This window comes from Dendrobates tinctorius, unplaced genomic scaffold, assembly GCF_039654945.1.
Source record: "Dendrobates tinctorius isolate UK_male_01 unplaced genomic scaffold, ASM3965494v1 ptg000075l, whole genome shotgun sequence".
NCBI lineage: Eukaryota > Metazoa > Chordata > Amphibia > Anura > Dendrobatidae > Dendrobates > Dendrobates tinctorius.
The window spans coordinates 14,074,023-14,090,923 of NW_027361743.1; the positions used below are offsets into that span (position 1 = coordinate 14,074,023).

Below are 16,901 nucleotides of genomic sequence, written 5' to 3' on the forward strand. Positions count from 1 at the left end.
AGTGGGATGCTCATGCTTAGGATGGCGTCGTCTGCGCTTACCAGCCGTGTGCATTCCTCAAAACACTGAAGGACTTTACAAATGTATTTCAGCTTCGACCACTGCACACCTGTCAACTCCATGTCTGCTCTCAAAGTGCCTGGCCGTGTATCCTCCCACAAATGCATTATGGCCTGCCTCTGCTCGCACAGCCGCTCCACCATGTGCAGGGTGGAGTTCCACCTTGTTGCAATGTCGATAATGAGGCGGTGGTTGGGAAGGTGGAGCAATCGCTGCAGCTTCTGCATACGAACGGAGTGTACAGGCGACCGGCAGATGTGCGCACACAGTCTTCGCACCTTCTGGAGCAGGGCTGTTAACTCCGGATAATTTTTGAGGAAGCACTGCACCACCAGGTTCAAGGTGTGAGCCAAGCAAGGTATGTGGCTGAGTTTTGAAAGGGCTATGGCTGCCACAAAATTACAGCCGTTATCACTAACTACCTTGCCTGCCTCAAGATGTACACTGCCCAGCCATGACTCAGTTTGTCGCTTCAAGTACTCGGCCAGCACCTCGGCGGTGTGTCTGTCGCCCAAACACATCATCTGCAACACAGCCTGCTGACGCTTTCCACTAGCTGCTCGATAGGGGGACACATCGTGTGCAACAGTGGCAGCTGCAGATGGAGTGCTCGTACGACTGCGCTCTGTGGACGAGCTTTCGCTTCTGGAGGAGGAGGAGGAGGGTCGAACGCCTACAGCCAACTGTTTCCTATACCGTGGGCTAGGCAGCACTGTTCCACCACCGCTGTCCCCTGTGGACCCTGCATCCACCACATTAACCCAGTGCGCAGTGATGGACACGTAACGGCCCTGGCCATGCCGACTGGACCATGCATCAGTTGTGAGGTGCACCTTTCCGCTCACTGACTGCTTGAGTGCATGGACAATGCGGTCTTTCACATGATGGTGGAGGGCTGGGATGGCTTTGCGAGAGAAGTGGCGACTGGGTAGGTCATAGCGTGGTACTGCATAGGCCATGAGTTTGCGGAAAGCTGTGCTTTCCACCAACCGAAAGGGCATCATCTCAAACGAGATTAGTTTGGCAATGTGGGCGTTCAAACCCAGTGTACGCGGATGAGAGACTGAGTACTTTCTTGACCTACTCATAGTGTCTGGGAGGGTGAGCTGGACTTGAGAGCTGCATATGGTGGAAGTAGCGGTGGACAGGGCGGACTGAGAGAGGGTTGATGATGGTGATGGAGTTGGTGTTCTTTCTGATGGCCTAGAATCAGTCTTTCGTTGATATAACAGTGGGATTCCCTGACTGCTGTGGCCTTGCAATGACACCTCAACATTTGCTGCTGTGCTAACCGGTGGGCTTACAGTGGGGGAAACAATGTAGCGTTGCTGACTACCTTCGTTGTGATCAGTTGCACATGTGGCACTTGAGGTTTGGTGTTGTGTCCACGCTTGCAAGTGCATGCTGGTTAAATGTCTAAGCATGCAACTGGTATTCAAATTTTTCAGATTTTTCCCTCGGCTAAAGGTCTTTGCGAACTTCTTACAGATAACCTTGGCCTGATCATGAGGATTTTGTTCAAAAAAGTGCCACACTGCACTCTTCCTACTTTGGCAGACATTTTGCGGCCTAGCACGCTGTGATCTTTTGACCCTCTGGACAAGCTGTCCAGCAACTCTTTTGATGTTTGGAACCTGTCTTTGGAGTGCTCCGGGCCTGCCAGATAACAGCTGTTGCGATGTCGATGTCTGCTGTGGATGCTCCTCATCTGAGCTATTGTAAGCAGCACCCTCTTCCCCCAATGGATGCCAATCTGGGTCAACAACTGGGTCATCCATCACCTCCTCTTCTATGTCATGTGCACCTTCCTCTGTATCACCGTGTATGGTGGTATAGTGTGCGGGAAGGGGCACCTGAGTCTCATCAGGGTCAGAATCTGGCTCTGTACACTGCGAGGACAATGTAGTGCTCTGAGTGAATGTACCAGCAGAATCATCCATCAGCGGCTGTGCATCAGTGCACTCCATGTCAGATTCATCTTGGCCTGGGTAATTCACCATTTCACTTGATAATCCAGGCATGGTATGTGAAAACAGCTCCATGGAGTAATCAGTAGTATGGCCTGCGTCATCCTTCAATCTTGGTTGGGGTGAAGGACACAAGGAAAGGTGTGTTTCATGAACATGAGCCTCCAATGACGACTCAGTGCTTTTACTTTTTACAACTGAAGAAGAGGAGGCGATAGAGCTGGAGGCTGAGTCAGCAATGAAAGACAAAACTTTTTCCTGATGCTCTGCCTTTAAAAGCGGTTTGCCAACTCCTAGAAAACTAAGCGTTCGAGGCCTTATGTAGCCAGACGATGACGCAGGGTCAGCACCTCCTGCATTCGGTCCTATTTTGCTCTTGCCACTACCATCAGATCCACCACCAACACCATCATTACCAGCTGCCAACCCCCGCCCAATTCCACGGCCTCTTCCACCAGCCTTCCTCATTTTTGGTAGAAATGTAGACAAAATCCAACAAACTATATAGTAATGTAAAACAAGGTACAAGGTGTCTATAGGACAGGGGAGATTTAGAATTTCTGCACACACTTGTGGACAGTGGACACTTTTGGATTGTGTGAGGCCCACTGATATCTGAGCGCTATGTGACACGCTCGATGGCACAGCTGCCTGTGACCAAAGTGACGAGAGGATAATGGAGGTTTTGAATCTCTGCGTACACTTTTGGACACTGGACACTTGTGGATTGTGTGAGGCCCACTGATATCTGAGCGCTATGTGACACGCTCGATGGCACAGCTGCCTGTGACCAAAGTGACGAGAGGATAATGGAGATTTTGAATCTCTGCGTACACTTTTGGACACTGGACACTTGTGGATGGTGTGAGGATAATGGAGATTTTGAATCTCTGCGTACACTTTTGGACACTGGACACTTGTGGATTGTGTGAGGCCCACTGATATCTGAGCGCTATGTGACACGCTCGATGGCACAGCTGTGACAAAAGTGACTAGAGGATAAGGGAGATTGGATTGCTTTTAAAAAAGCAGTTTGCGGAGCAGTGGGTAAACAGCAATGCCAGCGTGTCAGGAAGCCTTAAAAGGCAGCCCAACAACCAACACCGCTGATCCACCACAATATAGCCTCCCCTTGCACTGCACACACAGTGACTTGTGTGTTGTGCAGGCCAAATCGCTAGCAGCAGAAGCAGTTTTTTTGTCTTCTTCCCTGCCTAACGCTCTCCCTACAGAATCAGCAGCAACCTCTCCCTATACTAAGATCGGCAGAAGATGGCGGTCGGCGTGCACGCCCTTTTATACCCCCTGTGACCCCCACCAAAGCAAGCCAATCACTTGCATGCCCTTCTGAAAGATGGTGGTGACCCGTGCCTAGGTCATCACGTTGCCCACAGTGTCCGTGGATCCTGATTGGCTGAAAAAGAGCGCAAAACAAACTTTTGAAACGCGACTTTGGCGCGTAAGTCGCCGACCTCGTGGCCGACCTCATCCTAGGGTCGGGTTTCGTTTCATGAAACCCGACTTTGCCAAAAGTCGGCGACTTTTGAATTTTTTCGACCCGTTTCGCTCAACTCTACGCCCCACTCATATTAGCGGCGGAGAGACCAGGTGCAACGGGAAGTCGTCTGCTCTGCGTCCCGGTTATGAACTTCTGGTAGAATCCATGAGTTGTTTTTGTGTGTTTGATGTTCGCTGTCTGGAAACGCGTGGGACGTGATTCACCAACCAGTTTTGTTTTTTTTTGCTACTTTTAGGCTGTGTTCACACATTCAGCTCTCGGCAGGAAAAAAGGCAGCTGAAAAACAGACGCATTTTTGCCTGGATTTTTTTTCCATGCGTTTTTGGCTGATTTGAGCGAGGTCACTGGTGAAAAACCCACGAGAATTGACCCGCTGCGCATTATTTTCTGCACCACTAATAAGCAACTTGTGCGAGACACGTCAGGTTACTCCTTCACTTTGCTGGCATCAGCAAAGTCGTCAAGGGGAAAAAACGCACCAAATCTGCAACGTCTGCACGCAGCCTTAGTGTTTTTATTCCATTCTTGGCCAAACGCCATAAACTTTTTGAATACAATGTGCCAGATTATTAGACTTTGTGGATTGTTGGTTTTCATCGCCTATAATCGGAGGTGTAGGAAGACGCTGGTACACCCCAGTGCTGACACTATGTGTATAGTGCGGTGTGACCTATGGATTGGCAGTATAGATGATGACACAAGAGCGCGAGGCTCTTTACATCCACATTTAATGCGGTGCCTCTGATAATCTGCTATCAGCGGAGCCGATCACCGTGGGATTTTAGCTATTAATGCTCGGGGAGGCAGCCTGCCGGCCGCAGACAGTCCCACGAGGGTCGCTGACACGCACTCATTAGACCTACACGCTCTGTGACGGGATATTCTTGTGCTCGGTCCGTACTGGTGGCACGTGCTCAGCTGACATCTTTACGGCTAGGCTGACAGCTCCGTACTAGTTTTCCATCAGATCGTGTCCCCATCTATTAATCTATGGTTTTCTACAGTGACCTAGAAAGTTCTATCACCATGTGAATAGTGACGACCGTCTTAGGCTGGTTTCACATTTGCGTGGTTTTCTTGCACAGCGTTAGATCCGCAGGCGCCATGCGTACCTCTCTTTAACGTGGTGTACGCCGAGACATACTTTTGCATGTGTTTGCATGCTTTTGTGTATGCATGCGTTGTTTCGCGTTTTGAGGCGTCAAATCTGTCAAGTATGCGCAGGCATGTGGATGAGTGCGTAAAAAAAAAAAAAAAGCACTACTGTGTATGGGAACGCATTGGTACGCAAGGTCATGCCATACGCATATGCGTTCGATACGCATGAGTTTTTCAAAATGTAAATAGAAATCCCATGAGACGCCCATTTTTGTCTGATGTCATATCGAACGCATGCGTTTGCGGCTGATACGCTGCAGACTCAAATGCTCATGTGAACCCAGCCTAAGATAGTCTCTGTACCGTCTGACAGCGTGATGTCATTTGTTGTAAAATGTGATAAATCGACAATCATTTATTTTATTTAGCATGAGCTCTTACCCCAGAAAAATGAGTGTCGTCCGCTCGGCGTCTGTCTTTAGTCTAACCGCTGCCTACTCCCTGCTGGGTGTAATCTGTGCAGTCACACACAGGAGGATTATAGGAAGGTGGGAACAGCAAGCGGGGGTGCGGCTTTGCATCTGTACAGCAAGCGGGGGTGCGGCTTTGCATCTGTACAGCAAGCGGGGGTGCGGCTTTGCATCTGTACAGCAAGCGGGGGTGCGGCTTTGCATCTGTACAGCAAGCGGGGGTGCGGCTTTGCATCTGTACAGCAAGCGGGGGTGCGGCTTTGCATCTGTACAGCAAGCGGGGGTGCGGCTTTGCATCTTTTCATGAATGGGGGTGGGGCTTTGCATCTGTACAGGAAGTTGGGGTGTGGCTTTGCATCTGTTCATGAAATGGGGGCAGGGCTTTGCATCTGTTCATGAAATGGGGGCGGGGCTTTGCATCTGTACAGCAAGTGGGGGCGGGGCTTTGCATCTGTACAGCAAGTGGGGGCGGGGCTTTGCATCTGTACAGCAAGTGGGGGCGGGTGTTTGTCACGCTGCAGGAAGTTGGTACAAGGTTTTGTCTCTACATGTAGTGGGGGCAGGGTTCTGGCTCTACAGGAATTGGGGGTGGGGCTTTGCATCTGTACAGCAAGTGGGGGCGGGGCTTTGCATCTGTACAGCAAGTGGGGGCGGGGCTTTGCATCTGTACAGGAATGAGGGCGGGTGTTTGTCACGCTGTAGGAAGTTGGTACAAGGTTTTGTCTCTACATGTAGTGGGGGCAGGGTTCTGTCTCTACAGCAAGTGGGGGCGGGGCTTTGTATCTGTACAGGAAGTGGGGGCGGGGTTTTGTATCTGTACAGGAAGTGGGGGCGGGGCTTTGTATCTGTACAGGAAGTGGGGGCGGGGTTTTGTATCTGTACAGGAAGTGGGGGCGGGGTTTTGCATCTGTACAGCAAGTGGGGGCGGGGCTTTGCATCTGTACAGCAAGTGGGGGCCGGGCTTTGCATCTGTACAGCAAGTGGGGGCGGGGCTTTGCATCTGTACAGGAATGAGGGCGGGTGTTTGTCACGCTGTAGGAAGTTGGTACAAGGTTTTGTCTCTACATGTAGTGGGGGCAGGGTTCTGTCTCTACAGCAAGTGGGGGCGGGGCTTTGTATCTGTACAGGAAGTGGGGGCGGGGTTTTGTATCTGTACAGGAAGTGGGGGCGGGGCTTTGTATCTGTACAGGAAGTGGGGTTTTGCATCTGTACTGGAATGAGGGCGGGTCTTGGTCACGCTGCAGGAAGTTGGTACAAGGTTTTGTCTCTACATGTAGTGGGGGCAGGGTTCTGTCTCTACAGGAAGTGGGGGTGGGGCTTTGTATCTGTACAGCAAGTGGGGGCGGGGTTTTGTATCTGTACTGGAATGAGGGCGGGTCTTGGTCACCCTGCAGGAAGTTGGTACAAGGTTCTGTCTCTACATGAAGTGGGGGCAGGGTTCTGTCTCTACAGGAGGGTGGGGGCGGGGCTTTGTATCTGTACTGGAATGAGGGCGGGTCTTGGTCACGCTGCAGGAAGTTGGTACAAGTTCTGTCTCTACAGGGGGCGGGGCTTTATCTCTGCAGGAAGTTGAGGTGGGAATTTATCCCGGTGTTTTGTATCTAGTCTGTCACATTGCATACAGATGTAACAGAGAAGCCATTGGACAGTGCCATGAGCCATGCACACTAGGATGTGAGGGAAAGTTGCAGCACCTATAGTGCTGGAAGATTGCTGGTGAAGAAAAACAGGATCCTCAAAAGCAGCGGAGGGCAAGTTCCAGGACATGAGAATCGGGCCTGTTCCTGGACATGTTCCCCTGGTTTACTACTTGCGTGAGGGCCGCGAGCTCGTGCTTCCTGCAGCGTGTCTGTGGAAGAACGGAGTCCTGACGCCACGTGCTGCTGGCGGGTAGTCTGCTGCTTGCTGTAAGTCCTGCCTGTGTTTTCGCCACACGTCACCTGTCTTATACAGGGCAGTGTTGTGTCGCGGTCTGAGCTCCGCTTCCCCGCCATAAAAAGAGACATTGGAGAGCCGTGTAACCGTCCGCCTAAACGGGTATCCAGATATGAAACTGGGCAGCGATCTGGAAATGTGTCCATCTATATATAAACGCCTTATCGTGTCTGGCTAACCGAAATCGCGGGCCGCCGATTGGTCGCGGCCGTCAGGCCCCCGCCAGGCCGCGACCAATCAGCGGCAGGCGCAGGCCTTCATCTGTAAAAAAGAGAAAATAAAAAAAAAGTTATTCTCACCTTCCGACGGCCTCCTGTCTTCCTTCCACGCGCCCGGCGTCGCGTTCCCAGTAATGCTTTGCGGCTAAGACCGCTGATGACGTCACTCTCGCGAGAGTGAGAAAGAAGACGACGTCATCAGCGGTCTAAACCGCAAAGCATTAGTGGGAACGCGACGCCGGGCGCGTGGAAGGAAGACAGGAGGCCGTCGGAAGGTGAGAATAACTTATTAATATTATTTTTGTACAGGGCCGTGACGCTGATTGGTCGCTGCTTCACGGAAGGGGGGTGAGGGGACCATACATACCAGGATTGGGGGGTGAGGGGACCATGCATACCAGGATTGGGGGGTGAGGGGACCATACATACCAGGATTGGGGGGTGAGGGGACCATGCATACCAGGATTGGGGGGTGAGGTGACCATGCATACCAGGATTGGGGGGTGAGGGGACCATGCATACCAGGATTGGGGGGTGAGGGGACCATGCATACGTGGATTGGGGGGTGAGGGGACCATGCATACGTGGATTGGGGGGTGAGGGGACCATGCATACGTGGATTGGGGGGTGAGGGGACCATGCATACGTGGATTGGGGGGTGAGGGGACCATGCATACGTGGATTGGGGGGTGAGGGAACAATGCATACCAGGATAGGGGGTGAGGGGACCATGCATACCAGGATTGGGGGGGTGAGGGGACCATGCATACCAGGATAGGGGGTGAGGGGACCATACATATCAGGATTGGGGGGTGAGGGGACAATGCATACCAGGATTGGGGGGTGAGGGGACCATGCGTACCAGGATTGGGGGGTGAGGGGACCATGCGTACCAGGATTGGGGGGTGAGGGGACAATGCGTACCAGGATTGGGGGCTCCATTATTGCATTATTATTAAATCTTCAAAAATAAACTGCATATATATTCTAGAATACCTGATGCGTTAGAATCGGGCCACCATCTAGAAACTTATAATAAGTGGTGTCCAACATCTGAGACCCCCACCAGTCCCACAAAGGAAGGGGGCACAATGATCTTGTACTTTATCATTTTCATTGATTTCCCCTGCAAAATGGTTCCTTGATCACCACCGGTGCAGGGATCCGCAGCACATCTCCATTTACACGGATGCATCAGATAGGCAGGATCGCAGCTGTGCAGGGAGAAGCGGGGATACAGCGCTACACCAACACTGTGCCCCCTTCAGGCTCCGGATCAAACCGACCTCTGGATCCTAAGTAAATTCCATCATGTTTTAAGATTATGTTTGTGGGGGGGGGGGGGAATTATAGTAATTTTGGCTGTATTTTTACAGATTTGCTTACTGGGGGGATATTTGTGTGTTGACTTATGTAATGTTTTCTTACAGACCCGAAGCAAAACCACAACCTGTCAAAATACTCAGTGAGGAAGAGATGAACAAGCTCGGTGCCAAAATAGTAAAGGCGGAAATAATGGGGAACTCGGTAAGTCCATAACTGCATCTTAAGAGTGGTGCTAACCACTGAGTCTAGAAACTTGTATCCTATGTTTTATAAAATCATTGTTCCCCCTTTGCAGTCTCTCTAATTTTCAGCAGCATTTAGGACATTATACAACAGTTCTGAGCAGTGTAGCTGTGGATCCAGCTCTGCAGTGAGATGAACACTTACTAGAAAGTATTAGCATGAGTCTGTGTGTCTCTCTGACTGTCTCACTCTGTTCCTCCTTCACCCTCCCTTCTCTATAAAGCTCAGCACTAAGCTGTAATCTGATCCCTCAGTGAGCCGGTAGTTTTTTCTTTCTCTTTAGCAACACAGAATATAGTTGTATTTAGTGAGTTTGGTCGCTTATAAGTGGAGGAAGAAGCATATTTTTCCCATAATGAATATTACAAAGTTTCTTATATTTGCATGTATTACTGATATAAGTAAGGTTTGATGACATTACAATGGCGATTAAAATTCACTTTTTTCCGCCATGCCGCTGAGCTAAAGGGGTAGTCCACTACCGGATAACCCCAGCTTAATCGAATCAAGACCCCAATTAAAATAAAACTTTACCTACTCGTCTCTTTTCAGCAATGTCGCCGACGGCGTTCCCTGAGAGTGAAGTGACTTGTTGTGTCGCATGCCAGCTGCAGCCAATGAGCGCCACTCATCAGCCGCCATCTTTATTATTTCAATAGAGTGGCCTCCGACCCTGAGGAGCGGCCGCTGATTGGCTGCAGCCGGCACGTGAAACAACCAGTCACGTCTGGTAACAGCCGCACCGACATCACTGGAGCAGGAGTGAAAGTAGTTTTTATTATAGGTGGGGTCCTGAGTCGATTAAGGTGGGGTTGTCCAGTAGTGGACAACCCCTTTAATGACTAATGGGGCACAACTCAAACCCCATCATGGCAATAAAGAATAAAAAACCTGGCCGTTCTCCTACTCTGTGACCGTAATGGACAACCGAGCTAGGAAAAAGGCATGTTTCTCTGGGTGGCCAAGTGACCACCGCCTGTGACCATGAGATCAAATATGGCCGACAATGCGGTCAGGAAGCGATGTCCGGTCACACATACTGATGGCTGAAGGATTCTGCAGCACATCACTTACAAGATACTAGATAAGAAGCGTTAGTTCTTGACGCTTTGCTTTTTGAAGTTTTTCTTTTTGGAGGGGGTACACTTGATTTTAGGACTGTTCTTCTGGAAGATTGCCCAGTAAGTTTCGGCCATGGGGGTCCAGAGCCGCAGTTGTAATTCCGGCAGCCGTTGTTTGTCCTGAGCCTCTGCGCTTTTATTAATGTTATTTCCAGCAGTAATAAAACCTCACCGGGGAGCGATGTGAACTAATAATGTGCGGTACGCTATGCACATTACTGCAGAATTAATCGCTTCATTATATAACAAACTTGGCAGCGATGAGTAGATCTGTTTTTGGATTATTGCAGAATATCAATTAACTGTCCGGAGATTGATTATCCGCCTCGTATATTAATTTAAATGCTGCTTTTTTTTTATTGCACGGATCTATTATGGCGTTCGGAGCTTTGTGCAGATAGTTTGGGTGACAAAGGAAATGGGATCAATTTATAGAAGTGTAATTATTTTGTTAAATGTAATGTGATCACATCACGGTCACGCCATAGTTATGGGGTACACGCGCTATATAGGGCTCCATTCTGCCGTCGGAGCAATAGCGTGTCCTTTTTGTTCTTTTTCTGGTGCTCACCTTCCCTAGGTCAAGCAACGGCTTTCCACCATTGTTCCAGGTTTTGGTGCTTGGCTGCAGCAGCGATGCACGCTGTCGACGCGATGTTACCGCTGAATCGAAATCGCTGAGCTCAGTGGTTGTGCCGAGGTGGATAGCGCCAACCATTGAAGGGACATCACCCCTGTCTACCAGGGCTGTGGAGTCGGTAAGCCAAACCTGCGACTCCGACTCCTCAATTTCCCTTGCACCGACTCCACGACTCCCACATATATTGCTTATATTTAAGTGAAAAATTTATTGTAGTACAATGTGAACATCAGACATTTAATCATTTCTATGATCCAATAATCAAGATATTTAGATAGAACATAAGATTTACTGGAATACAACTTTAGAACACAAAAAACTGTAATAAACTGTAAATATGTAATACACTATGTAATATCGATTACATATATATATTGCGTATGTATATATATATATATATATATATATATATATATATATATATATATTTTTATTATAACACAATGTAAAACTATGTAAGTGGCAAAAAACAGTTTTCAACAAAAACATACTAAATAACATTTGTGCAGTCTATGAATTTGTTCTAAGACATACAATTGCCTCCATCAGATCCTCCTTCATAGATGACCTCAAATCTGACCTAATAATGTTAAGGCCAGAGAACAACCTCTCTACAGTAACTTGGGTTGGAGGCAAAGCCGTAACCACATGGGAACATCTCTAACAATTTCCGGGTATAAAGGAATTGCAAGAAAATAGGGGGGGAAGCCAGCACTGCTTAAGGTTAGAACGCATAAATTGGAGTGCATATGCACATAATATCCAGCTGTATTCAAAAATGAGATATTTGGCAAAAAAATTGATCAATTCAATTGAGCCACCCCGCCGCGCCAAGGCAATCTCATGTGGGGGGTCCTACTCTACATTTATAATAAATTCTGTGCCATTTCGGCCTCCTAAGAGCATGACCACATCAAGTGCAATCTGTACCTGAACATTGCTGGATCGCTCCCATGAAGCAAGTGCAGATGAAGGCCAACCAGGTCTGAACACAGACATATCAGGATTGACCTCCACACATTGCCCAACCAGCAAACATAGATGAAGGGCGATATTGGCCCAGACACAGGTGCACAATTAAATAAAGCTTGGGGCAGGGCGGGGCTGCCATGTGTGTGCACAGCAGCCTAATCCATCACAATGAACACAGAAAAATTTATAGCGGACATAGCCAAGCGTGCACGGCAGCAGTGGTGGTGAGCCACAAACCAACAACAAGAAAATAGGGGGGGAAGCCAGCACTGCTTAAGGTTAGAACGCATACATTGAAGTGCATATGCACATAATATCCAGCTGTATTCAAAAATGAGATATTTGGCAAAAAAATTGATCAATTGAATTGAGCCACCCCGGCGCGCCAAGGCAATCTCATGTGGGGGGTCCTACTCTACATTTATAATAAATACTGTGCCATTACGGCCTCCTAAGAGCATGACCACATCAAGTGCAATCTGTACCTGAACATTGCTGAATCGCTCCCATGAAGCCAGATGAAGCAAGTGCAGATGAAGGCCAACCAGGTCTGAACACACACGGCAGCCCCGCCCTGCCCCAAGCTTTATTTAATTGTGCACCTGTGTCTGGGCCAACATCGCCCTTCATCTATGTTTGCTGGTCGGGCAATGTGTGGAGGCCAATCCTGATATGTCTATGTTCAGACCTGGTTGGCCTTCATCTGCACTTGCTTCATCTGGCTTCATGGGAGCGATCCAGTAATGTCCAGGTACAGATTGCACTTGATGTGGTCATGCTCTAAATGTATCTAGGAGGCCGTAATGGCACAGCATTTATTAAAAATGTAGAGTAGGACCCCCCCACATGAGATTGCCTTGGCGCGGCGGGGTGGCTCAATTGAATTGATCAATTTTTTTGCTAAATTTCTCATTTTTGAATACAGCTAGATATTATGTGCATATGCACTCCAATTTATGCATTCTAACCTCAAGCAGTGCTGGCTTCCCCCCCTATTTTCTCATAAAGGAATTGCCTCATGCACAGTCAGTTTTGATGAACGGTTGAATTTTTCTATTTCTTTGAGAGCAAGTGAAACATTTCGCTGAAATATGGTCAATCTGCTTGCTATAGGAGACAGAGTGAAATCTTTTTCCTTGCGGCAACGCTTTGCCTGCTCCATGTCATCCAAATACTTGTCAAAGTCAAACTCCTCATCTGATGAGGATAAAGATATGGCAGCAGTAGCGCCGTCAGGACCCAAGTCCTCTTGCGCCTGCAGTCTTCCTGTAGGCCACTCTTCCTAACTGCTACCTCAGTCAGAGCTTCTTTTCCTTTAGTAAGCTGTTGATCATCAAGCAGTATACAATGACTTGGGTCCACATAAACAGCTGTCAGAAAAAATTTATTTTCCAATAGCTGTGTCTCTCCGTTTCACTGAAGCAGAAATGCCATCTGCGATTATACCTCCTCTTTGGGACAGGCAAAATAGCAAGTTCTTCCATTCCCTTATGAAAATGCCAGGAGTTAAATCCTCAGCTTGTAATTTTTTTAGTCACGGTAAATGGGTGATCAACCCCTTCACTACCAAGGGTGGTTTGCACGTTAACTCCCGGGCCAATTTTTACAATTCTGACCACTGTCCATTTATGAGGTAATAACTCTGGAACGCTTCAACGGATCTAGGCGATTCTGACATTGTTTTCTCGTGACATATTGTACTTCACTTTAGTGATAAAATTTCTTCGCTATAGCGTGCGTTTATTTATGAAAAAAATGGAAATATGGCGAAAATTTTGAAAATTTTGCGCTTTTCAAACTTTGAATTTTTATGCCCTTAAACCAGAGAGTTACGTAACACAAAATAGTTAATAAATAACATTTCCCACATGTCTACTTTACATCAGCACAATTTTGTAAACAAAATTTTTTTTTTGTTAGGAAGTTATAAGGGTTAAAATTTGACCAGCGATTTCTCATTTTAAGGCTGAGTTCACACGTTGCATTTTACTCTGTCGCCTAATTGGGGGACACAGAACCTTGGGTGTTATGCTGCTGTCCACTAGGAGGCGACACTATGCATAATCTGAAAAAGATTAACTTTGGCTCCTCCTCTGCAGTATACACCCCTGGACGGCGTCAGCCTTCTCCAGTTTTTGCTTAGTGTCGCAAGGAGGCACACCTTTTTTCTTCCGTTTTTTTCCTTTTTTTCACGGAAATACAGATGAAGAAAAGTGGGTCTCCAGCGAGACTCCCGGCATGGCTCCCTCCTCGGTCCCCTATTAGGGGTACCCGGTTGAGGTCGAGGTGGTTTTTTCCCCATGTTGCTCCCTCCCCAGTCCCTTGGGTCCTGGTTCGAGGTCGAGACCCCCCTCCTTCCCCAACCCCTTTAAGGGGTTGAGGTTGAGGCGAGGATGAAGACCCCCTGACGGTGACAGACACACCCTCCCTAATCCCCGCAGGGGGTATTAGGTTGAGATGCCTCAGGTAGGGTCGGAGATCAGGCGGCATTTCGCAGCTTCCAGGGACCCCAGGCTGGCTGAGGGATCCTGTTGGGGCCGGGGGAGGGTGCGGACTGGATGGCACAGCAGAGACAGGGTTTTTCTGCGTCCCTGTCTCTGCAACAGCAGCGGCTCCATAGCGCTTCAGGGGCCCCCCATACAAAACCCGCTACCCCTGCTACCCCCACCGCTATCCAGTCGACCATTCTGGGGGGGTCTGGTACAAATCCGCCCCCCCCCCCGGACTACCGCACCGCTCTGGAGCCCTCCTGGGCATCAGGCTTCTAATTTAGGCCGCGGCTTCGGCCTAGCCGAAGCCGCCGCCTTTTCCCCGCCCCCCGGCCCGCCCCCCGGATGACCAAAATGACACGCTGGAGTGTCATAGAAGGGGCGGATTGAGGCAGAAAGGGCGCGTTTTTACACAGCCCAGCGCGCCCTTTTCAGCTCTCCGCCCCCTCCTCCCTCTCCTCAGAGCCCCGGTGGCCATTTTTTCTGGATGAGATCCAGGAGAGGAGCATCACAGCGGTCTCCGGGGGCACAGAACTTGGATCTGTCGGCGCTGGACCTAGGGGCACACCGGTGGGGTAAGCTCACAGCTGGGTTCTCATTACTCAGCTGTGAATCCATACTTCCTATAAGGCTTTCTGTGGGTTCCCTCTGCGTAGCCACCCCTGTACGATCCCTTATAGCCAGCCTCTGTGCACTATGCCGGGCTCAAGGAAGAGAACCAGGCAGGAATGTTTCTATGCATTCTGCACAGCCTGCAAAGCCACGCTCCCTAGTGGCAGCACGTATCCGCACTGCCGGGACTGCATCCAGAACTCTGGGTCAGAACCCCAGGGAGTCCCTACTGACGCTTCAGTGTCACAGGCCACGCCGGAATGGGCAACTCAGATGTCTCAGTCTATGTCACAGTCCATAGACAACCTAACTGCTACATTGCTGCAAGCTCTGCAGAGTCGGACCCCGGCTATGGACGGTACACAGCAAACGGACAGCTTGTCTCAGGAACATGCTGCTTCCGACTCTGTCGTAAGCGGACCCACAGGTCTCGATCACCTAAGTCGCACTATAGCACAAGGTCGTCCCCCTCTAGGGAGAGACAGCGTCATTCCAGGTCTCCTGGGCAGTCCCCTGCCACAGACAGACAGTGCAATTTACCACAGGGATCCCCCATCACAGAAGACCTCCGCCCCAGGTCGCCCTCCAGGGATCACCTTAGCGAGGCACAGGATTCGGAGGGCATCTGTGACTCCGACTCAGATAATGAAACGGTCAGGTCCGTGGTACCTTCTCCCCCTAGCAATACAGCGCTAGTTGAGGACATAATTTCTGCCATTCATCGGGTGCTAAAAATTCCAGAGTCGCCCCCGGAAGTCCCAGAACATAGGATTTGCTTCGAAAGTGTTCAAAAACCACCTAAGGTCTTCCCTAATCACGATGAGTTTGAGAAAATACTTACCAAACAGTTTGCGCAGCCTGACAAAAAATTCGCTAATCGCAAATATTTGGAAGCGAAGTACCCCTTCCCATAGAAAGACACCAAACAATGGACAGATCCACTTGAAGTGGACCCTCCGGTTTCTAGGCTAGCAGCGCAGACTTTACTCTCTCTGCCGGATAGCTCAACCCTCAGGGACGCAGCAGACCGGCAAGTAGAACGCATGGCTCGTTCTATTTTCGAAGCGGCAGGCGCCTCTCTGGGCCCTGCATTTGCTTCAGTTTGGGCATCCAAGGCCATCCTGGCTTGGGCCAAAAGACTACAGGAGGGTCTTCAGGCTTCAAATCCTGAACTCTCGGACCAAGCGGTCCAGATGGCAGTGGTAGCAGACTACATGATTCATGCAGCCCTGGATTCCGCCAGAGGTGTAGCGGGAATAGCATCAAACGCCATCACGATCCGACGCATCCTCTGGCTGCGAGAATGGAAAGCGGATGCGGCCTCAAAGAAGTCCCTCACGCGACTTCCGTATTTTACTGGAAGACTTTTCGGCGAAAAGTTGGACACCATGATAGCCAATGCCACTGGGGGTAAGAGTACCTCTCTCCCTCAACTAAAACCGAAACGCACGTTTAAACGAAGAAACCAGACGCGATTCCGATCCTTTCGGAATTCCTCAGGCTGGTCCGTTTCGCGCCCAGTGCAAAACCGCAACCGTTCTCAACGCAGAGACAACCCACGGACTCAGCAGCGACCGGACAGGGCTTGGCAGTCGAAAGCAGGCCAAGCGAAACCCAAGGGAGGAAAACCTCAGAACTTCACTTCATCATGACTCGAGACCTCCGGAAGACACCCCACCAGTAGGCGGCCGACTTTTACTCTTTCAGCAAGTCTGGCTGCCTATTACAGAAGACAGGTGGGTCAGGGAAATAGTGTCTTCCGGATACAAGATAGAGTTCACTTCCGTTCCACCGAACCGGTTCTTCCTTTCTGTTCCTCCAACACCACCAGAAAAGGCTCGTGTTTTCCACCAAGCGGTTTCCCCTCTCCTTCAATCAGGAGTTGTGGTGCCGGTTCCTGCGAACGAGAGATTCCGAGGATTCTACTCAAATTTGTTCGTAGTCCCCAAGAAAGGAGATGGCGTCCGACCCATACTGGACCTAAAACAGCTCAACAATTACGTACGGGTCCATCATTTCCGCATGGAGTCCCTCCGGTCCATCATTGCATCCATGGAGCAGGGAGAATACCTCGCCTCCATAGACATACAGGATGCGTATCTCCACATACCAATTGCTCCCGCCCACCAAAGGTTTCTCAGGTTCGCGGTCAACCAAAACCACTACCAGTTTGTCGCCCTTCCGTTCGGACTCGCCACGGCTCCAAGAACGTTCACCAAAGTCATGGCGGC

At 49.7% G+C, this 16,901-nt stretch overlaps 1 protein-coding gene across 1 annotated transcript in view; it reads left to right on the forward strand.

Annotated features, from left to right (window-relative positions):
• CWF19L2 (CWF19 like cell cycle control factor 2) overlaps window positions 1-16,901 on the forward strand; it is a 193,626-nt gene that overhangs the window by 57,345 nt on the left and 119,380 nt on the right. The window contains exon 9 of the mRNA XM_073583021.1: window positions 8,698-8,794. Within this exon, the coding sequence (XP_073439122.1) occupies window positions 8,698-8,794 (97 nt within the window). The remainder of the gene's footprint in view (window positions 1-8,697; window positions 8,795-16,901) is intronic.